This window comes from Somniosus microcephalus, chromosome 8, assembly GCF_052327205.1.
Source record: "Somniosus microcephalus isolate GS21.2 chromosome 8, FLI_Smic_1.0, whole genome shotgun sequence".
NCBI classification, from domain to species: domain Eukaryota; kingdom Metazoa; phylum Chordata; class Chondrichthyes; order Squaliformes; family Somniosidae; genus Somniosus; species Somniosus microcephalus.
The window spans coordinates 37,785,162-37,808,521 of record NC_140994.1 but is presented as its reverse complement, the minus strand read 5'-3'; the positions used below and the strand labels follow the sequence as shown (position 1 = coordinate 37,808,521).

General features: G+C 44.8%; 1 protein-coding gene across 12 annotated transcripts in view; it reads right to left on the bottom strand.

Moving 5' to 3' along the window:
• LOC147113459 (uncharacterized) overlaps positions 1 to 23,360 on the bottom strand; it is a 364,793-nt gene that overhangs the window by 242,074 nt on the left and 99,359 nt on the right. For all 12 annotated transcript variants that reach the window (XR_015079214.1, XM_085994578.1, XM_085994586.1 and 9 more), the window contains one exon: positions 35 to 7,630. Coding sequence is in view for 11 of the 12 variants with exons in the window: in XM_085994578.1 (XP_085850704.1) it covers positions 35 to 7,630 (7,596 nt within the window). In the remaining variant the exon portion in view is untranslated. The remainder of the gene's footprint in view (positions 1 to 34; positions 7,631 to 23,360) is intronic.

Sequence of the window (23,360 nt, the reverse complement as noted above, 5' to 3'; positions counted from 1 at the left end):
ATGTGGTAAAGTATAGAAGCAAGGACCTATGTACCTTTCAGTCTTTAATCCTTCTGTAAGTCCTGTTCCAGTTATTCTGACTTCAGTGTTTTCACATGCAGCTGGCAGAAGCCCCTCTTCCTTTACATCTGCTAATGTGTGCGGGGATCTGCCTTCTGGTCTGGCTGTTGGTTCGATTGCAAATAAGAACTCATTTCCAAATTCAGTATCAGACATACAGGACTCTTTTTTAATGGAAGTTTGATCTATTCCAGCAAAATTCCCTGTTGGTAGAACACCCACAATGTTTTCCTGTTCTTTAACATCAATTTCTAAGCAACTTTCTGTTGCATCTCTTGTGCGCAACAAGAGCAGGTGTTCGGTTGCGCTGCTGGGTTCCTTGCTTTTAGTTGTCATGGATTTTGTAAGCTGAGTTTCCTGAGGGGCAGCATGGTTTTTATAATCTGTGCCTCCTGCAGAGATGGTCTCTTTCTCCACTGCCTCTGGGAGTTCATCACTTCCTAGAGCAAAATCCATCTCCAAACTTACTTTCTCTTCGCAGGTGCTATGTGAAATTAGATTGTCATTTGTCTGTTGATGCTCACTATCTGATGTTGTAGTCAATAACTGGTTTATTTCCACAGCTTCAGAAACAGACAGAGTGCAAAGAGTAAACTCTATCTCGGGATCTATTCCAAAAGTCATGCCTTTTTCCATGCTCTCAACACCATTTGCGTAAACACTTTCTTTTCCACTCATGTTCAGGGTCTGTTGTTCCTCACTGTCATATCTTTGCCTTAAAATATCCTCTTTTATTGTTGCGTCAGAATACAAGGAACTAGAAGATAGCTCATTGGATTCTGGAATTATATTTTCAAGACTACGTACATTTTCAACAAAGAAGTTTTCTTTTGTTTCAGTAGTGGATATTTGCTGAACTTCACTAAGAAAATTGTTTGTCGTCTCTTGCAGTTCAGTAGCAATATCAGAGCTAGATAACAATTTCACGCTTTCTGGATGAACAGAGTTTTCTACACCCAGCTTATCGATGCATGCATTTTCTTTGAAGATATTTATTTTTGTTTCACCATCGCATGTCTGTTGTTCAGTGTCATGGCTGAAACCCAGTAATTTATCTTCATCTTTCTCAGTATCACATTTCTGGGAGCTAGATAGCAGTTCCATAGTTTCTTGGGCTGAAATATTATCAGTGTCAGTTAGAAGGTTGCTCACTTCTTTGCTTTCAGTGTTGCAGGTCTGCTGTTGTTCGTTCTCAAAGTCCAATGATGTTCCCTTCAGCTCTACTTCTTCAGGGTCCTGAGGCATGGCTGTCAGTTTATTGGCTTCTGGGATTATACTTTCTCCACCCATCTTAAGGCTGTTCACATCTTCTTTAAAGACTTTTTCTTTTGTTTCTCCGCTGGAAATTTGACTCTTGTCACCATCAAAAGTGGAAGCCAATAAATAATCTTTTCCATTCTCCAGCTCATGAATCTGCAAGTTGGATGGCAATTTTATTGCTTCTGAGGGTGTAGCAATTTCTGTATTGGTCTTTAATTTTAACATGTTCATTTCTGAGATGGCGTCGTGTACTTCAATGTTCCAATGTTGCTGTTCGGTATTCCAACTGACATCTGATAGCTCCTCCCTAAAGTCCATTTTATCCTTTTTCAGAGGGCTAGATGGTAATATCATGGTGATGTCTGGATATAAGTTATTTTTTATATAATCATCTTCTTTACAGGTTTCTGTTTTCATTCCACTGCTACATATCTGCTGTTGCTCATTACTGAAAGCCATCAGTTCAGAGGTGTCAGAATCCTGAGGTGCTGATGCCAATTTCATACTTTCAGGGATTATAATATTTTCCACAGCGCTCTGCGAGATAGGTACAGTTTTTCCATATGCTTCTTCCTCTTTAATTACACTGCTGCACGTCTGCTGCTGCTCACTAGTTAAAATTGATATGACCTTCACATCCTTTGCAGCAGGAATCTGAATACCAGGTATCAATTTGATGGTTTCTGGGAACAAATTATTTGCATTGCCAACTTGGAGGCTGTCCATGCTTTCTGCTTGATGTTCACCACTGAAACCCATTACGTTCTCTGGCAGGACAGCAGTATTAAGGTCCTGTGTGCAATCTGTCAATTCCTTGCTCACTGAGAGCTTAATGTCTTCTGTGCTTGTTTTTGACACCTGCATATTCTCTTCATGAAGATTTTCTTTTGATTCATTGTTGAGTATGAGTTCTTGTTTTAGATCCCCGTGAAAGCTTAGTAATGTTTCTTTTCCTTTCTCTTCATCATGATTCTGAAGGCTAGCTGTCAGTTCCATGGTTCCTGCGGGTACAGTATGCTCAGCACCTGTCTGAAGGCTCCACATATTGTCTTCAGAAACGTTGTCTTTCATTACACCGACACATGTTTGCAGTTGTTCACTAACAACTGCCAATAAAGTTTCTTTGGATGTATCAGGACTCTGAGAGCCAGGAGTCAGTTCAATGACTTCTGAAAGTACAATATTGTCTTTAACCATCTGAAGCCTACAAAGGTTTTCTTCACAGACATTTTCTTTTGCCTCAATGATACATATTTGCTGTTGTTCATTAATAAAACCAGGTAATGCTTCTTTCACTTCTGCCATACTATGAGTCACTACGGTGGGAATCTGTTCTATGGTTTCTGAGAGGGCGTCTGCTGTATCCAGTTGGAAGCTGTGTACATTTTCTTCACAAGTTTTCTCTTTTGTTTCATCACTGCAGTTTTCCTGCTGGTCATTTTCACAGCTGAACCCCAGTGTGTTTTCCGTTGCCTCCTCTATGTGGTGATTCTCTGGGCCAGCTGACAATTCTATAGTCGGTGCAGCTACATTTTCAATAATGCTCAGAAGACTGCACACATTGTCCTCATAGATTTGTTCTTCTGTTGGACTACTGTAGATTTGGTGTTGTTCATTGCTGAATTCCAGAGATATATCATTTTCTTCAAGTGCCTGAGGAATGGAAGGACTCTGTGTCAATGTGATGGATTCTGGAAGGGTGATTTCCATACCCACCTGAAGACTGCTCATATCTTCAGCACAAATATTTACTTTTGTTGCACTCTCACATGTTTGCTGATGTTCCACATTACCATTGAAATTCATCAATCTCTCTTTCAATGCCTCAGTATTAGGATACTGAGCAGTGCATTCTGTGGTTGCGGGTTCGGGAATATTTTCTTCACCTTGTTGACGACAACCTACATTTTCTTCATAGTAATTGTCTTCTATTCCTTTTGTGACTATCTTTTGCTGCTTTCTATCAATACCAAAACCCAAAAGTTTCTCTTTCATTTCATTCGTACCAGGATCCTGAAGGGCTTTTGCCAATTCCATAGCTTTCGGGGTCAAAATATTGTCCATACTTTCTGTAGCAGTGTGAAAGCAGCACAGATTTTCTTCAGTCACTTCTTGTTTCCTATTGTCATCTACTTGCTGATGTTCACTACTGAATCCAATTATTGTTTCTTTCAGTTTTGTAGTATCAGGGTCCAGGCAGCTGGCTGGTGATTTCAGTACTTCTGGGGTTGAAATGTTTCCAGCCTCAGTCTGAAGGTTTTGCTCATTTGCTTCAAATATGTTTTCTTTTATCTCACTGTCTCCCAGTAATTTATCGCTTTGTTCCTCTACATCAGGATTCTCTACATCGATTGACAACTTTATGGATTCTTGAGGAAAGATGTTTTCCAAAGATATTTGAGACTTGTCTAAATTCATTTTAGGGAGTCCATGCTTGAATTCAGTGTCACGCATTTGCTGCTGCTCAGCAGAACAATCAAAACCCTCTGACGTTTCTTCTTTACTTGTAGTATCCTGAGGATTCAGTGCTAATTCTGTGCTTGCTGATGGTACAGTATCTTCAGGACCTTCCTGGAGACTGCACACATCCCCCTCATAATCCTTTTGCTGTTCTTCACTGATGAAGGTTTGTACTTGTTCACCACTGAAGGTCAGTAATGCCTCGTTCACTCCAGCGCCAGCAGTGTGCTGAGAGTCTGGCAGCAGTTCCGCTCTTTCTGGGATCATACCTCCTCGATCAGTCGGAAAGCTGAACACTTTTTCTTCAGAGAGATTTTCTTCTATTTCCCCATGTGCTGTTTCCTGTCCGCTATCATAACTCAAAGGCAACTGTTCATTTTCTGTAGCTATTGAACCAATATTCTGAGCCGTAGGAGGCAACGCCTCGGTAAGTTGGAACAAACTGGTTTCTGTACCAATTGGGGAGTTGTAAATTTTGTCTTCAGGCACCTTTTCTTGTTTTTCTCTGTCACATATTTGCTGTTCTCTCTGGCTAAACAACGTTTCTGTTAGTTCATCAATACTAGGAATCGCGGAGCTGGGTGACAAATCCATGCTTGCGGCAATGACCTTCTCGGTGTCAGTCTGAAGTTTCTGTACGTTTTCTTCACAGTCTTTTTCTTTGGCTATCTCACTGCCTGCCTGCTGCTGTTGGTTGCTAAATCCCATTAATAACTCTCTACGTTCCACTGCATTAGGATTCTGCATGCTAAGTGGTAATTTAGTGACTTCTGGAGTGATAATATTTTCTACAGGCATCTGAGGGCTGCCTGAATCCTTTTTATAGAGGCCCACTTTGAACTCACTATCGCACATTTGCTGTTGCTCATGAGCAAATCCTTCCAACAACTCTTCTTTACTTGTAGTATCCTGAGGGTTCAGTGCTAATTCTGTGCTTGTTGATGGTACAGTATCTTCAGGACCTTCCTGGAGACTCCACACAGCCCCCTCATAATCCTTTTGCTGTTCTTCACTGACGAACGTTTGTAGTTGTTCGCCACTCAAGGTCAGTGATGCCTTGTTCACTCCAGCGCCAGCAGTGTGCGGAGAGGCCAGCAATGATTCCACTCTTTCTGAAATCGTATCTCGCCGATCAATCTGAAAGCTGCACACATCTCCTTTACCGGGATGTTCTTTGATTTCCCTCTCCGCTGTTTGCTGTATACTGCCGTGGCTCAAACGCCACTGTTCATTTTCTGTGCCTATTGAGCCAATATTCTGAGGAGCAAGTGGTAAATCTGCCGTTTCTGAAAACAAAGTACTTTCCACAGTAGCTGGAGGGCTGCACACATTTCCTTCAGGCACTTTCTCTTGCTTTTCACTGCTGTATGTCTGTTCACTACTGACAGACATTAATGACTCTTTCACTTCAGCTGTACCAGGAAGGTCCGAGCCAGCTGGCAGCTGCATGGCTGCTGGGATTATAATATTTTTTATCATCTGAATGTTGCTCAGATCTTGACAGAGTCTTTCTGTAGTGCATGTCGATGTTTGTCCAGTGAAATGTCTGAAATCTGATAGTTTCTCTTTTGTTGCTTCTTTTGAATCACAGTTTTGAAGGTTAAGCAATAATTCACTGCTTTCTGGGAATGTGGAACTTTCCAACCTAGTCTGCAAGTCATACTGGTTTTCTTTAGAAGCCTTCTCTTCCTTTTCGCTGCTACATGCTTGCAGTGTATTAGTGACAAATAATAGTGTCTCTTTCGGTATAACTGTACCAGGAATCTGTGAGCTAGGTGGTAATTCCGCACGTACAGTGTGAAGGCTACACACAATTCCTTCACAAATGTTTTCTTTTGTCATGCTGTTACCTGTCTGCTGTTGCTCAGTACTGTGAACCGATAGCTCATTTACACCCAATGCGTCAGGAGTCTGAGCGCTTCGGGTCAACTCAAACGCGTCTGGAAACATCTTGCTTTCTATAACCATGACCTTTTGCAAGCAGGACAGCCCCTCCTCAGACAACCCCTCCTCACAGACTTGATTTTGTATCTCACTGGTGTCTTCTTGCTGTTCACTAGGAGAGGTTAAATTCAGCAGCTTTCCTTTCACTTCCACCGAATCAGGATTCTGAGAGCTCGAAGACAGTCCCATTCGATCTGACAACAGCCCATTTTCCAGACCAGTTTGAAGGGTGCGCCTGCTTTTCTCGGAGCTGCCGTCTTGTTTTTCAGTGCTGCAGGCTTGCTGGTCGCTTTGGAAACCCAATAACATTTCTTTTATTTCCACTAAGTCCAAGTCCTGACATAGTGTCAGTTCAGACGTTTCTGGGAAAGAATAGTTTTCCGTGTCAATCTGCACACTGGATAATTTTTCTTCGGAAGCTTTTGCTTGCTTCTCACTGCCTTGTGTTTGCTGGTTACTGTCACAGCAGCAGCCCAGCGGCTCATTTAGTGCTTTCTCTGAATAAGTATCCTGATAACTCAGTGCTGACTTGGTGGATTCCTGAAGATTCGACACATTGTCTTCACAAACCTTTCCTTTTGATTCACTGGTACATATCTGCTGTTCGCTTTTGAAAACAAATGCTGTCTCTTTCGGCTCCAATGTGTCAAGGTTTTGAGGGTTGATTGGAAATACAATATTTTCCATTTGCATTTCAAGACTGTCCAAATCTCCTTTGCCAACAGTCGTTTTTGTTTCCTGATTGCATATTTGACCCTGTTCACTATCGCAACTGAAAGCCATGAGTTTTTCTTGTGTTCTCCCAGTACTGGGATTCTGCTGGATTGAGGACAGCACGACGGTTTCTGGAATATTCTCCATCCTAGCTACAAGGCTGTAGACATTTTCTGTGGAGATATTTTCTTGTTCTTTAGTGTTGTGTGTTTTCTGTTGCTTATCACTGACTGCTAACAGTGTCACATTCAGTTTAGCAGTATCAAGATCTGATGCGCAGATGGACAGTAACTCCATTTTTGCAGGGCTTCTTTGATTTTCTGTACCCGTCAGAAGACTGCAATCATTTTCTTCACTGTTGGAGGTTTGATGGTGATCAGTATCACAACTCAAACTCAACTCATTCCCCTCTAGTGCCACTCCCTCAGACAAATTTAGTGCATATTCCGAGACTGAAATAGAACCTTCCTTTGGCAAAACACACTTTTCCTCTTGATCAGTGGCCACTTCTTCAGTGAGCTGCTCATTTTCAACTTTGACTTGTGAATGACTGACAACATTGTGACCTGCAATGGTCACATACTCAGCATGTTTTTCTAAACTCGCTGGTGTCAGATACTTTGGGTCTTGGATTTCGACCATTAACAGATCGCTTTTGCCATCTGTGCTTTTTGCAGGATTTTCTTCTGTGATGGATTCTTTGCATCCCGAGACTGGCAACACTAGGTCGCACTCAGTCTCTTGGGCAGGTAACTGATCTCCCCCAACTGTGCCCGGAGGTGAAGGGTAAAAGCCCTGCTCATCTGTTTTGTCCAGCTGCTCACCATGATGCAATGGATCTGACAACCTTTCCTCGGCTGCACTCGCTGCAGTATTTCCTTGTGCTGGTAAGGAACTGGCTTTCAGGCTGTGGCCAGTATCTGCTGCCCCGGTAGTTTTTGTCTCACCGAATATATTATTTACTTTCAAGGCATCTCCTTCAAATGCAGTATCTTCCAGTAAAGACCATAAGCTGTTTTTATTTTCAGCTAATAAAGGGGACTTTGGATCTGCCGTGATTTGAAGATTTGCTTTTTCTTTGCATTCTGGTGATGCATCAGTTTGTCCTACCAGGATTTCTTGAGATGTTGAATTCAGGTTGTTTTCAGTATGAGTTTCAGGAGAGTGGACATCATTGTCACTTGTTTTGGGGCTGTTAATAGTGCAAAAGTTTGAAAATTACACACTAAAATACCAAGATTAACTCTAACACACAAACGGGCGGTAGCTCATTCAGTCCACATGCAGCAGAATTAACGTGCTGAAGCCAAGCACTGCATGCATTGATTCAGTGATCAGTTTGATATTAAGTTAAGAATTTCCTCTATCCCATAATCAGCGTCAAAGGACGGTCCTGCTATCTCATGGCAATCATTGTAAGACAATGAATATCAATGGTCTTATTGCAAGCAGAAAATTATAACAAAGTATCACACAAATTTTGGTTCAACATTAAAACGATCCCAAAATGACTTTTTTGCCACATCCAATATGTAAGCTGCCACTCCATCTCTCTCTTATCCAGTATAAGAGAAAGAGAGTGAAAGAGGGAAAGCCTAAACATTTGATATTCTGCAATAAAAACAGAAAATGCTGGAAAGTAGGGTTATGTCCGAACCCAGGTCATTGACCTGAAAAGTTAACCCTACCTTCCTCTCTTCATAGATGTTGCCTGACCTGCTGAGAGTTGCCAGCATTTTCTGTTTTCATTTCAGATTTCCAGGATCTGCAGTATTTTACCATTTGAAATTCTGCCTTATTCATAACATTTCCATCAAAGAAAGAACATGGTAAGAAAAAGCCTCTTCCAACCATTAAAATCACAAAGGAGCTTTACAAATTCCACACAGTTTATCATGTAGCTAGTGCTTTCTGTCACATCGGCCGTGATATTTACAGGGAGGTGGGGAGGGAGCGGAGGAGCACGGTAGCGGGTCAGAAACCTGGAAATCCCAGGGGCACGGATGTCCTACCGAATTTAATGTGACCACAATATCATTTTCTATTCCGTTTCCCGCCCGGTAGCCAGCCAGATTGACAGGCTGGTCGACTGCCAGGCGGGAAAGCCAGCAGGAGAAGGCCGCAGCTGGGGACCATTGGGGACAGCTCCCGGCAATTGGGAAAGATCACGGGTTGGAAATGGGGGCGTCAAACTGGCAATCGGGAGGGAAGGATCACGTCGTAGAAGGGGGATTCGGACTGGCAATCGGGAGGGAGGGACGGAAAGATCACGGGTTAAGGCAGATCGCGGCAGCGAGGAGAGGCCACGATCGGCAGAAGGTTTGCTTGAGGGGCTGGGGGGAGAACTCCTTCTACTCCTGGCTCACAGGGAATGCTCTAAAAAGCATACCTTCTGCAGCCAGCTGCTCCCGTCTCCATTTAGCTGTTGGGTTTCCCGAGCCCTGGGAAACCCAGCCGCAAACCGTTAAATTTAAATCAGGCTCCCGACTGCACTGTGGGAGCCTGATTTAAATATTATAATGAAGTGTTCAGTCTCTCCAAGACGAGACACGGGCAGGCCATGCAACCCGCCGCCGTACAAATGGCAGCAGGCATGTACGTGGCGGATTGGGGTCACGTTTACCCCTTCCTGCACCACCCCCGCCCCCCCCCCCCCACAGCCCCTCTCCAGCCCATCGTGGTGGGGTTAATATCAACCTCAGCATGTCTGTCATATTTCATTGGAATACAAAGATGTCCTACGCCATGTTTTATAGTGGCTTTTGCTTTCATGGTTCTAGTGTAACATATACAATATTAACTACATAATTATAACGGATGACCATTAGATAGAATGGAGGTGAAGTTCGTCTTGGACAGTAGTGAAAAACAGGCAATAGTGAATCGGCAGCCTGTTTTACACTCCACCCAATTCTCACTTCCACACTTCAATCGAAAAGAAAATCAGCCAGTGTGTAAAAGGGGCTACCGATTCGCTATCGTCCATTTTGCACTGGCAGCCAAGCTGAATTTCACCCCCAATTTGTTCATCTAAATTAAAATCTGACATTTATTTCTGAAAAATCAAATTTGGATAATTTTGGATTTAGAGACTCAATAAAATGATACTATGTGCAACAGTAAATGCACATACACAGGTCCCCTGTATATCTCCAGTTGATTTTGCTTAGATTTATTCAGGGCCAAGCTCTGTGGCCGAAGCCACGATGGTATAAATTTTCCACAGTAAAATTCCGAGTGATCTACTGCTCACAGATTGATTAGGGTGGATTGTAGGTCAGATTCAGGCTTGCCAATATTCCAGAGGAGGCAGGTCTCGGTGGAGCCTGCCAAATGGCAATGTCTCTGGCCCCATCTGAAATCTTGGGATCAGGCCAATTTGGATATCTTGGGTGGATGTCCGCACCATTTGAGACACAACTGGGGCCACCCTGCCGAGTGGGGGCGGAGGACTATTGCTGTGGCACTTTGCCGCATTGTTAGCAGATCTGCAGGTTTCCACTAGGACAGCAAAAATAGACTGTTGTCCCTTCTTGTGCTAGTTTCAGCAATTGCCCTGCAACCAATTTTATTGCAAAAACTAAAGCTTTCAAACTATCCCCCTCCCAACTCAGGCCCTAACAATGCTGGGTGCCTGGAATTTACGGCATTTATTCCAGTACACCATTAACCCACCATCCCTGGCCCCAGCATTTCAGGTCCTAGGTATCTAGGTGGAATATGAAACTGGATTTCCACTGGCATTTCTTTGGCACAAGTATGTGTCTTATCCCTGGCAATGCAGCTGGCTGTCTGATGGGCTGTATGTGTTCTGTACCCAAGTGATCTAATGGTATTCTAAATGAAATATACACATCCAGTTCTTTGCTCTCTTGTGCTGAACTCCCAGTGGAGACCCTCACTCTTATATATTGGATCATTTTCAATTCAGGATTTAGATTCAGAAGATTTGATTTCCATGACACATCACTAGCCAAACATATACATCCAATATGACCGAATGTCCTCTTCCCCTCAGGAATTTGTCAATTCCTTTCTAAAAGGACTGTACCAAATTCCACTCCAGGATTTCAACATCTAATCTAAACTAACAATGCAGTGCAGTACTCAGGGAGTGTTGCACTGTCAGAGGTGCCATAAGAACATAAGAAACAGGAAGAGGAGTAGGCCATTCGGCCCCTCGAACCTGCTCTGCCATTCAATAAGATCATGGCTGATCTGATCCTGGCCTCAACCCCACTTTTCTGCCTGTTCCCCATAACCCTTGATTCCCCTGTAGTTCAAAAATCTGTCTATCTCCACCTTAAATATATTCAATGACCCAGCCTCCACAGCTCTCTGGGGTAGAGAATTCCAAAGATTCATGACCCTCAGAGAAGAAATTCCTCATCTCTGTCTTAAATGGGCGACCCCTTATTCTGAAACTATGTCCCCTAGTTCTAGATACCCCCATGAGAGGAAACATCCTCTCAGCATCTACCCTGTCAAGCCCCCTCAGAATCTAATATGTTTCGATAAGTTCACCTCTCATTCTTCTAAACGCCAATGAGTATAGGCCCAGCCTGCTTAACCTTCCTTCATAAGACAACCCCTTCATCCCAGGAATCAACCTAGTGAACCTTCTCTGAACTGCCTCCAATACAAGTATATCCCTCCTTAAATAAGGAGACCAAAACTGTGCGCAGTACTCCAGGTGTGGTCTCACCAACGCCCCAATTGTAGAAAAACTTCCCTACTTTTATACTCCATCCCCCTTGCAATAAAGGCCAACATTCCATTTGCCTTTGTAATTACTTGCTGTACCTGTATGGTAACTTTTTATGTTTCATGTACAAGGACAGCCAGATCCCTCTGTACCGCAGCATTCTGTAGTCTTTCTCCATTTAAATAATATTTTGTTTTTCTATTTTTCCTACCAAAGTGGATAACCTCACCTTTTCCCACATTATACTTCATCTGCCAAATTTTTGCCCACTCACTTAACCTATCTATATCCCTTTGCAGACTCCTCACAACTTGCTTTCCCACCTATCTTTGTATCGTCAGCAAGTTTGCCTACAGTACACTCAGTCCCTTCATCCAAGTCATTAATATAGATTGTAAATAGTTGAGGCCCCAGCACGGATCCCTGTGGCACCCCACTAGTTACTGATTGCCAACCTGAAAATGACCCATTTATCCCGACTCCGTTTTCTGTTAGTTAGCCAATCCTCTATCCATGCTAATATATTACCCCCAACACCATGAGCTCTTATCTTGTGCAGTAACCATTTATGTGGCACCTTATCGAATGCCTTTTGGAAATCCAAATACACTGCATCTACTGTTTTCAACTTATCCACCCTGCTCATTACATCCTCAAAGAACTCTAATAAATTTGTCAAACACGATTTCCCTTTCATAAAACCATGTTGACTCTGCTTGATTGCATTATGATTTTCTAAATGTCCTGCTACTACTTCATTAATAATGGATTCCAGCATTTTCCCAATGACAGATGTTAGGCTAAGTGGCCTATAGTTTCCTGCTTTCTGTCTCCCTTCTTTCTTGAATGGGGCGTTACATTTGCCGTCCTTCAGTTGAAAAGTTAAACCATTCAGGTGGTTATTAATGAACCCATGGCACTGTTTGAAGTGTCCGAGCCAACATTTCTCCCTCGGCCAACACCACCTAAAGCAGTTTAAGTAATCATTCATCTCACTGCTGTTTGTGGGTCTTCGCTGTGTGCAAACTGGCTGCCACGTTTGCCACCACGACAAAAGTGATTGCATTTCAAAAATCATTTGTGTGAAGCACTTTGAGATGGTTCTCAAAGATGTGATAAAGGCTGTATAAATGCAAACCTTTCTTTTATACTTACCACAGCCAATAGAATAAGGCACAGGTGTCAAAGATTCCAGTGTTATGTGAGAGAAAAGAGGTGTACATTGCTTTGAAGGGTGATGTTGCCTTTCAATTCCCAAGTGGTTAAAGAAAACAATTTCTAAGGCCATTCGTACTGAGCAGGTCAGTCAGATGGTCCAGTACATATATGTACCATAAAGCTAAAAAACTAATAAGTGTAGCCTCAGGGGGACATTAAACTAGAGGGTAGTTGTGTCATTACACTAAAGAACTGTAGTGCTCCTTGTGATTGTGTTCATAAATCAATAGTCAGTGATGTGCAGACACTGATGATGTTAGCTCATGCAGGGCAGTGATGAATGCTGTATTCCGTTCAGCAGATGGGAGCACTGCTGCCATGGAAAATTCAAAGGCTTGGTCACAAAATTAGATTTCAAACACTAAGCACCACATTAGCGTGCTGTAGAATTTTGGCAGTTATAACGTACTTTAGTTGATCTAACTTATTTTGTACATGAAAACAATTAACAAATTAGCGACATTAAATCAACCTACAGACTATGCATCTGAATAATATGTAGAGCACAGCCTACTTAAGGTTACTGAATGTGATTATATGATATTCAGATAGATAGTAGAAAATGAGAGAAAAGGGCAAGGAAGGAACTTGCTTTAACATATTCCTTTCATGTGCTCAGGACGTCCCAAAGTGCTTCATGGCCAATGAATTGCAAAGAAAGCAAGAAGAACGGTTTGAAAAAGTAGTGAGACAAATACAAATTATTTATAAATTATATGAAATATATCATAATGGGGGTAATTTTGACATTGTACAATATTATAAAATGGGTGGAAGCGATCTGCAGCCCATTTTACATCTCAATGAAAATAAAAATCGGAAGAGATGTAAAACAGGATGCTAATTCACGATCACAGTCAAAATTACCCCCGCCCTCACCCCCGCCATGAATGTACACAGCTTCCTAAATGCACCCTAACACGCCTGAGTCAGGTAAATTTTACAATACTTCAGGGTGGAAAGGCAAGTAAAAATAACGAAACCCAAGTTTTATAGAACATATTGAACAATTGAAACAGCCACACTGAACTGCTTCAGGATGCAGTTATACCATCACTTTGGATCACTTCAAAGCTGCTCCACGATGACATGAAACTGACAGTATAACTCGAGTCCAGAATGGAGTGGTATGAGATACCCTCAAGGAAATCACCTCACACACATGGCTTTGCGAGCACGTGGTGACATGTCTGGATGTCCTGGACATTTAATAAATGTTCTGAAAATGGGAATGCTCCCACCTACCCTCTCAAAACATTTCGGGGGAAAAATTCGGTTGCTTTGCGCCTCCTGTTAGCGCCCTCTTGGGCACAAAACAACTATTGCCCTGGTGCGGCACCATTAACGCCTCCCGCGAAATTCAGCGGGAGGTTAGCAGCGGCAGTAACTGTTAGCGCCCCGTGGTGCTGCGTCGCCGGCGATGTCGTCATCGGCGTGCGCAGCGCTCTGCTCGCGATCTTCGGTATTGCCCCCTGACTTACCACCGGACGCTATGTCCGACGGGGTCAGGGGGGCCTACCTGCGGCCGGGGCAGTGCTAATTAAAAGCGAGGTGCCGGGTGGACATTTTTGTTGCTGGCCGCCTACCAGCACCTGTCTCTGCTCCCATCCCCGGCCTCCTCAACAGCACCCCCCGCAGAGTGCCGGCTGCGCTCCGTGAGCCCGGCACTCCTCTTGAGTGCCGGGCTCTTTTGCCAGCACTCTGATCCCTGGTGGCCCAGCTGGGCCCTGGGTCACGCTGTGCTAGGCCCCTCCCCTTTAAGAAGGGGAGGAAGGTCTGCAGTACCACAGCGCGACGTGCCGCAGCGTGTGGCGCTGCAATATTCCCTCGCAGTGCCCCAAGAGGGAGGCGGGGCACTTCCAGTAGCACCCCACTTCCCTCTTGGGGTGCTACTGATGAACTTCGGCCACGAGGGTGCTAATTTTTTTGGGTGTAGCGCCCCGGCGAAGTTAGCACCCCAAAGGGGGTGTGACTCAATTTTTCTCCCCTCAAATTTAACAAACGGGCATGGAGCGCTAGCACATTCAACTCCTGAGATAACAACAGAAAACACTGGGAAAACTCAGCAGGCCAGGCAGCATCCGTGGAGAGAGAAACAGAGTTAACGTTTCAGGTCAAAGACCTTTCATCAGAACAAAAGGTCTTCGACCTGAAACATTAACTCTGTTTCTCTCCACGGATGCTGCCTGGCCTGCTGAGTTTTTCCAGTGTTTTCTGTTGTTATTTCGGATTTCCAGCATCCGCAGTATTTTGCTATTCAATTCCTGAGAGTTCAATTCTGAGCCAGACAGTATAAACAAGGTACTACTGGGACAGAGTCAATTCTGTAGCTACTGGTCTAAGACCAATGGCAGCAGTATAAATACAGCCTTGGAATGACAGTATTCAGGGAACAACAACAGCAACAACAACTTGCATTTATATCACACGTCTAATGTGGAAAAATGGATGCCAAGTCAAAGGAGAATTTAGGGTGGGGGAAGATGTGGTTTTTATGAACAGGCTTAAAGGAAGAGAGGGAGGTGGAGAAGCAGAGGGCTTTCGGGAGGAATTCCCGAGTATAGGCCTAGACGGCTAAAGGCATGACCACCAGTGATGGGGTGAAAGTAAGGGATGGGCAAGAGGCCAGTCAAATGAACAGAGAGTTCAAGAGGCGGGTGGGGTTGTAACACATAGAGAAAAGGATGAGCAAGTTCATGGAGAGACTTAAACATAAGGATGAGAATTTTGAGGTGTTGGGAGACCACGGGCCAATGTAGGCCAGGAAGAACATAGGTGATGGGTGAGCAGTGCATGCTAGGTACAGAATCCTAAATTTTGGATGAACTGAAGTTTACAGAGGGTGAAAGATGGGAGGCCGGCCAGGAAAGTATTGGAGCAATTTAGTAATTGGAGGTGACAAAGGCTTGGATGAGAGGATGAGCAGCAGATTAGCTGTTGTCACCTCACTGACCCATACCTGTCTTTCCTGCTTATTGGCTGTTTGAATCTCTCAATCAGGTTCCTCCCCCACCCTTGGCACTGAAATGGCCCCAACCAAAAACATGACTGATATTCTCTGACTGTGATCGTGCGCATTATCCCGCCTCAATTTCTCTGCAACCTTTGACACAGTCGACTTCATGCAATGCCTCTACTCCTTTGTCCAGCTCAGTGGTTATGGCCTCACTTGGAGATACTGTATGTGTAACACAACCTTTCAGACTTGGCCTTATAGTCCTAACTCATGTTGACACTCTCACTCTGAAAAAGGGCTTGAAACCTAGAAAATAGCATTATGATAACAATCGTTTAAAAAAAAATTGAAGTATGATCCAGGGAATTATGTGCCTCGAAGCTTGGCATTTCGTTTGATAAATATCTCGAGAGTCTATTATAAAGAAAGCAGTTAAAGGCCATATAGTAAGATTACAGACAATAAATCCAATGCATGGGTTTATGAAATACAGATTTATTGGAACCTATCAGGATATAACTTAATTACTAGATGAAAGTAATGTGGTTGCGATTAAAGGGACAATTTTAACTGAGGGCAGGACTCGTGTGATGGCGGCCAATGCAGACAGCGAACCTGCTGGAGCTCCTCAGAGTGGAGCCTGGGAGATTTTAATTCACAGTCCTCACCTGCATAGATCTCCCGCCTGAACCCGCCCGAAGACGGCAGCAGACCAACGAGCGAGAGAGGAATGTCAGGTGGCAAGAGGCCCCCGCCGGGGACCTGAAGGACCTGCCCGTGGCACTCAGGTAAGTGGTTGGGAGGAGAGTCGGGAAGGTCTCATGGTCGGGGGAGCTGGGGAAGCCCAATGCAGGTGAGGCCTTAGCGTTCCTTGTGGGGCTCGGGGACACACACCTGCTCCTCCTGGCACACAAGAAAAATATAAAACCATTTACCTTTCTCAGCCTCTTCTAGCCCTATCGCCTCTTCCCATTGGGTTGGACTGGCAGGGAAGGGACAACGGCTTCCTCGTGCAGGCCTTCGGTTAAAATGGCAGTCGGGCCCCAGTGATGTAATTGGAGCCTGATCTGCATATTTGAAGTAGTCAGTTTCCGTCAGGTGTCCCTTCCGCCTGCTCAGAAGAGCAGGTTAAGACCGGAACCCATGGGAAGACAGTGGGATCAGTGCGGTTAAGTCTCGTGGGCCATTTCAGGTGTCCCCCCACCTGGTAATGTAAGTAATGTAGAGGAGGGCATATCACAATATGTTTCTTAATTAGAGCTGTGCTTCTGTAATAAAATGTGAGACCAATTGAGAGCCAGTGTCTCAGACAGGAATGCTGTCTGCAACTATTGTGGCTGAAAACATAGCACAATTTTCCTAGGTCACATTTCAACTAAGTTGGATTGTGCCAATATTATTAGTTGGGAGGGTATTCCAATATAAGTGAATTGACAACAACTACTTACATCTACATAGCGCATTTAACATAGCAAAATGTCCCAAGGCACTTAAAAAGAGCGCTATCAATAAAAACATTTTTGGCACTGGGCCACCGAAGGAGATATCAGGACAGATCACCAAAAGCATGGTCAAAGAGGTAGGTTTTAAGGGGCATCTTAAAAGGAGGAGAGACAGGTGGAATCATACAACTATTTTTACAAATAAAATGATTCACAGAAACAAAACCATAGACAAGCTACATACAATCAGTAATTTACTGTAAATACAATTATACTTACTGTTTGAAAGATGTTATAGTTCTTCCATCTTCTCTCAGCAGACTTTAAAAAGACAGCCTCCGGTAGTACACAGCTCTATCCATCCCCATGCATAATAATGCAATAAACAGAAACTAAAGAGCTCTAGAAGATTTCAATCTAGCTGAGCAAATGGAGCCACCTTATATTACATAGAATTACTTAGAATGTACAGCACAGAAACAGGTCATTCGGTCCAATTGATCCATGCCGGTGTTTATGCTCCACACCCGTCTTCATCTAACCCTATCAGCTTAACCTTCTATTCTTTGCTCCCTCAACTGTTTATCTAGCTTCATCGTAAATGCATCAGCTTCCCCTTAAATGCATCGGGTTAGATGCAAAGTCAAGTTCCCTCTACACTGTCCCATCAAATACACCCAAAACAGGTACAGCGCATCATAAATTTAAAAAGCACGCGATAAATAGGGGTTGAAGATTAGTGTCACTGTAATGGGGTAAACTCCATTGTTGCTTTGATGCTCAATGTAATCAAATTTCTGCAAAGAAATTGCTTGCACTTCAAACAAAATATAATCCGTGTACCCTTTAGCTCACTCTAGTTCCTGTTCACCATGTTAATACAGATCGAGCTGCATAAGTAGCTCTTATGTATACACCACTATCTTTTTAAGAGTTTGCTGACAGAAGCTGGAAGAACTACAACCTCTTTCAAACAGTTAACATAGTTATATACAGTGCAAATTACTGATTGCACAACATCCAACCTGTAAAGTCTGTGGGTTGTGCAGTTAATTACGACACAGACTTCAGGAGTAACATACAACAGGACTTTACTATTCGAAGGTCAGGGCGAATCTGCCCAATAAGTCATGCCGAATCTGCCCAATAAGTCATGCCACAGCACTTATATACCGGTGTGGTCACCGTCGGTATTACCGTATACAGAAGCCAAACAAGTAGTGCCACACCTAAAATAGTTCTCTTAAAGGTGAACGGTTACATACATAGTCTCTTAAAGGTAGACGGTTACATACACTACAATCCTCCCTTTTTAGCTTACAACATACGTATTTCCCATTAAACATACATTATAACATATATACAACTTTATGCAAGACAGTTCACAGATTCAGTCTCTCTGGAGGTTTCCGGACTCTGTCCGGATAACGCCTCAGTGGTGTCGTCATTCCTGGCGGGGTAGTAGGTGCTTCTGACAAAGTCGATTCGGCTTGAAAGACAGTGTCAGGTTCCTCTGATTCCAGTATTACCAGATCGGAGGTAGGTGTTCTGGGTATCTCGGTTTCAACAGTAACCGGGTAAGGTGGTGAAGTAGGTTGGCCAGTTGTGGCTGACCCTATGATCTGGTCAACATGGCGCCTTATTATACTGTCCCCAAGATCCACCGTATACATCAACGGCCCTAGCCTTTTTCCAATAGTTCCAGGCTGCCATTTCTCGGTACGGTAGTCCCGGGCCAAAACTTGTTGACCTATCTGAAAAGATCTAGTGGCCCTTTCATTCATGCCCTGGAATTGCCGGTTCTCTACGTCCCTTCTGACGTTTGGCTTGAGCAAATCCAGCCGGCATCTTAGTCGTCTATTAAAAAACATCATGGCGGGAGTTTGATTTGTGACCGCATGTGTTGCATTCCTGTACGCCAACAAGAAGCTATCCACCTTATGTTGTAAATTAATGTCTTCATTACCCATGGCCTTGATGGCCTTCTTGAAGGTCTGGACAAACCTTTCAGCCAATCCATTGGAGGCGGGATGGTATGGGGCTGACGTGTAGTGCTTAACCCCATTGCTCTTTAAGAATTTCTTGAATTCTTCGGACACAAATTGCGGTCCATTATCAGAACAGATCTGTTCCGGCAGGCCATTCCTAGCAAACATAGTCCTTAACACTGTGATGGTTTTTTCCGTGGTGGTGGTGGTCATCTTTATTACCTCCGGCCACTTGGAGTGTGCATCCACCGCTATTAGGAACATTGAGTCCATAAATGGACCAGCAAAGTCGATGTGTACCCTTTGCCAAGGAGATGAGGGCCACTCCCATGGATGCAGCGGAGCCTGTGGTGGCGCGTTCTGAACCTTCTGACATCCTAGGCAGTTCTTAGTGATTTCTTCGATGTCTACATCGATGCCTGGCCACCATACAAACGCTCTTGCTAGGTTCTTCATCTTCATCTTCACTCCACCCAGATGTCCCTCGTGCAGCTCCTTTAACACCTTCTTTTGAAGTTTGGGTGGAATCACCACTCTAGATCCACACATCAGGGTTCCTCTACACACTGACAGCTGTTCTTTCCTCTGTGAAAATGCTTGCAGTGTTGGTTCGCCCTGTGCTGGCCATCCCTCCACCGTTAAATCATAGACTCGTGAAAGAGTCAGGTCATTTCTTGTTTCGTTTTCGATCATCGAATTTGTTATTGGTAGACACTCCACTATGGATGAGTGGAACATCTCTACCGGGTCCAATGTAGTCGCTTCTTCTACTATCGGCAATGGCAAGCGCGATAACCCATCAGCATTTCCATGCTGTTTGGACCTTTTGTATTCGATGTCATATTGGTGTGCCCCAAGTAACACGGACCACCTTTGTAACCTTTGTGCTGTCATGGTGGAAACGGCCTTGTTTGGGTTGAATATGGACACCAACGGCTGGTGGTCTGTCAGTAATGTGAACTTCTTACCTTGCAGGTAATGATTGAATTTCTTCACGCCCCACACAAGGCTGAGGGCCTCCCTATCTATTTGAGCATAATTTCGCTCCGCGGAGGTCAATGATCGGGACGCGAATGCCACTGGCCTTTCCGAGCCATTTGGTAACTTGTGTGAAAGTACTGCTCCAATTCCATAAGGGGAAGCATCACAAGCTAGACGAAGGGGTAACGTTGGGTTGAAATGAGCCAACACTTCTTCAGAGGTAATCAACTCCTTGCTTCTGCGAAAAGCCTTTTTACATTCCTCACTCCACTTCCATGGTATTTCTTTCCGCAACAGAGCATTCAGCGGATGCAGCACCGTGGATAGATTTGGCAGAAACTTGTGATAATAATTAATCAACCCCAAGAATGATCTTAACTGTGATACGTTTTCTGGAGCGGGGGCCTTCACGACAGCTTCTATCTTGTCAGGTGACTTGTGCAGCCCCTCTCGGTCAATGACATGACCGCAGTACGAGATCCGTTTTTGGAAAAACTCACACTTCTTGCAATTAACTCGAAGGCCATATTCCTTCAACCTGGTGAGCACCAGTTTCAAATTTGTGAGGTGTTCTTCCTCGTCTTCTCCCGTAATTAGGATATCGTCTAAGTAGCACTGCGTGCTTGGAATTCCTTGTAATACCTGCTCCATGGCCCTCTGCCAAATTGCTGGAGCCGAAGCTACCCCAAAAACCAGTCTATTATAACGATACAATCCTCTGTGTGTGTTGATGGTGAGGTACTGGCGTGACTCTTCCTCGACTTCCATTTGTAAGTATGCCTGAGCCAGGTCTATCTTGGTGAAGTGTTTCCCTCCAGCCAACGAAGCAAAGATATCTTCAATCCGCGGAAGCGGGTATTGTACCGTGTGAAGCATCGGATTCACTGTGATCTTGAAGTCTCCGCAGATGCGGACCTTCCCCGGTCCCCCTGGCTTATTACTTGGTGAAGACTTCATGACGGGAACAATGGGCGTGGCCCACTCACTCCAGTCCACTTTTGACAGTACCCCTGATCGTTCAAGTTCTTCCAGTTCTGCCTCCACAGCTGGTCGTATCGCATAAGGTACCGATCTGGCTTTGAAAAATTTTGGGCTTGCATGTTCTGCAATCTTAACCTTTGCTTTAATTCCTCGCAGTGTTCCCAGTCCTTGCTGGAATACCTCTTTAGCTTCGTCCAATATTCTGGACAACCGTTCAGGTTTGACATCTTCCTTTCCGGAATCCACCGTCATGGTGTTTAGTGAATGCCAGTCTATCTTTATTTTCCGGATCCACTCCCGTCCCAGAAGTGGTGGACCTCCCTCAGGCAACACATACAGGTCCATCCTTTGGTAATCTTTATCCTTGTATCTCACCTTGACTTCTATCTTTCCGATGGGGAATACTTTGTGCCCTGTGTATGTCTGTAGCACTAGTTCCGTATCCCGTAGTGGAATATGCTTGAATAACTTTTTATAGTCATGCTTATTCATGACCGTCAGCGCCGATCCGGTGTCCACTTCCATTTTCACTTGGACTTTTGCAATCTGTAGTGTGATCCAGATAGTTTGTCGGTCAGCTTCATTACTCACATTGTGAACTCTCAAACTATCCAGTCCTTTGCAGTTGGAGTGTGAGTCCGACTTCTGTTCCTCCGGACTCTTCCTAGTCACCTCATGTACCTTTCTGTACCACTTTTGTGGTGACTCATTATTGTTGGTCTTCTTCCCTGACCGGCATACCTTAGCTATGTGACCAAGCTTGCCACATTTCCTACATTCTTGGTTTTTAAACCAGCATTGGTTCTGGTCGTGTGTTGTCTTTCCACAACGATAGCATTTCGTTGTACCCGAAGTAATTTGTTGTACCCTGAGTGCCGCTGCCTTTAGCTGCATTTCCGCAGTTCCTTTCACTGCGGCTTCGCTTGATGCTGCGATAAGGACAGCCTTATCAAGTGGAAGATCGTTCTCTTCAAGCAGTCGTTTTTGTGTTTCTTCCTTCAACATTCCGCACACGAATTTGTCTCTCAGTGCCTCTTCCAGGTTGTCCCTAAACTGACAGTCTTTCGCTAGCCTCCGCAGTTCAACCAAGTATTCTGCGTTGCTTTTGTCTTTCCGTTGCGTTCTCGCATAGAATTTGAATCGTTCAGCCAACATCAACGGTGTAGGGTTCAAGTGGTCCTTCAGGACAGCCACAATATCATCGAAAGTCTGATCCGCCGGTTTAGCTGGTGCTAGTAGATGCTTCAAGAGCCCGTATGTCTTTGCGCCCATCGAGTTCAGCAAGGTTATAGCTTTGTCATCTTCTTCTATTTTATTGGCCTCACAATAGATCTCAATGCGTTCCACGTACGTGGCCCAGTCTTCTACTTCGGAATTAAAATCGTTGATGTTACCACACTTAGGCATCTTCCTCTCTTTGGGAACAACACAAGTATTTCTTTAAATTATTATTTCTTTTTTTTTCTAAGATGGCGGTTTTCCCACGAAAATGGCGGTTTCCCGCTCTTATCTTCTCTCCCCGCCCACTTCAATGGCGGTTTCCCGCTTCTGTCTTCTTCCCCGCCTAATGGCGGCTTCCCGCGTTTCTTCCCTGGCGGGAGGGGTACACTTTCCCCACGGGCGACGGCCGCTGGCTTTCAGGTTCACAGCCTGCGCGTCGGCTTCAAGGCTTTCCCTTTTTTTTTTTAATTTTATGGCAGGGCGACCGGCTCTGGGTACCCCGTTGACGGCGAACAGGTTCAGCCGCTGGGCTGGCTCTCGCACAGTTCCCCTTGCTCGGCTCTGTCTCTCTCCCGCTCGCTCGGCTCTACCGGCGCTGGGTACACCCCATTGATGGAGGACAGTTCAGCCGCTGGACTGGCTCTCGCACAGTTCCCCTTGCTCGGCTCTGCCTCTCTCCCGCTCACTCGGCTCTACCGGCGCTGGTTACACCCCATTGACGGAGGACAGATCAGCCGCTGGACTGGCTCTCGCGCAGTCTCTCTTGGTCAGCTCTGCCTCTCCCGCTCGCTCGGACCCCAATCGCGCCTCCCAGCCCCTCGCAGTCCGGTGCTTCTCTCCCCGGCTGCGGCTGAGTTTCTCTCTTCCCGCGCCTACGCTCCCGGTCGCAGCGCTTCGTGGCTTCAGTCACCGCCCGGCTTTTCCCGCCGGTCGCGGTCTCTCACGACGCCGTTGGACCCGACTTTTTGTCCGGCTCCTTTTCCCCCTCGACCGTGGTCGAGTGCCCAGCCCTTATCCTCCGGCTATTCTTTTCACTTTCCCTTACTCACAGTCACCGTGGCAGAAGGGACAGTCAGTGCCTGTTGCTGATGGAAGTTTTTGTCGCTAAAGTCTTCCTCCTTTCTATTGCTGCAGCCTTGAGTTTTCTCCCAGCCGAATGACGAGGGCGGTTGCCTCTTTTCGACGCTCTTTCGTTGCTTTGAAATTATTGTTGCCGCAGGGTACGATCGGACTCGTCGCCACTGTAAAGTCTGTGGATTGTGCAGTTAATTACGACACAGACTTCAGGAGTAACATACAACAGGACTTTACTATTCGAAGATCAGGGCGAATCTGCCCAATAAGTCATGCCACAGCACTTATATACCGGTGTGGTCACCGTCGGTATTACCGTATACAGAAGCCAAACAAGTAGTGCCACACCTAAAATA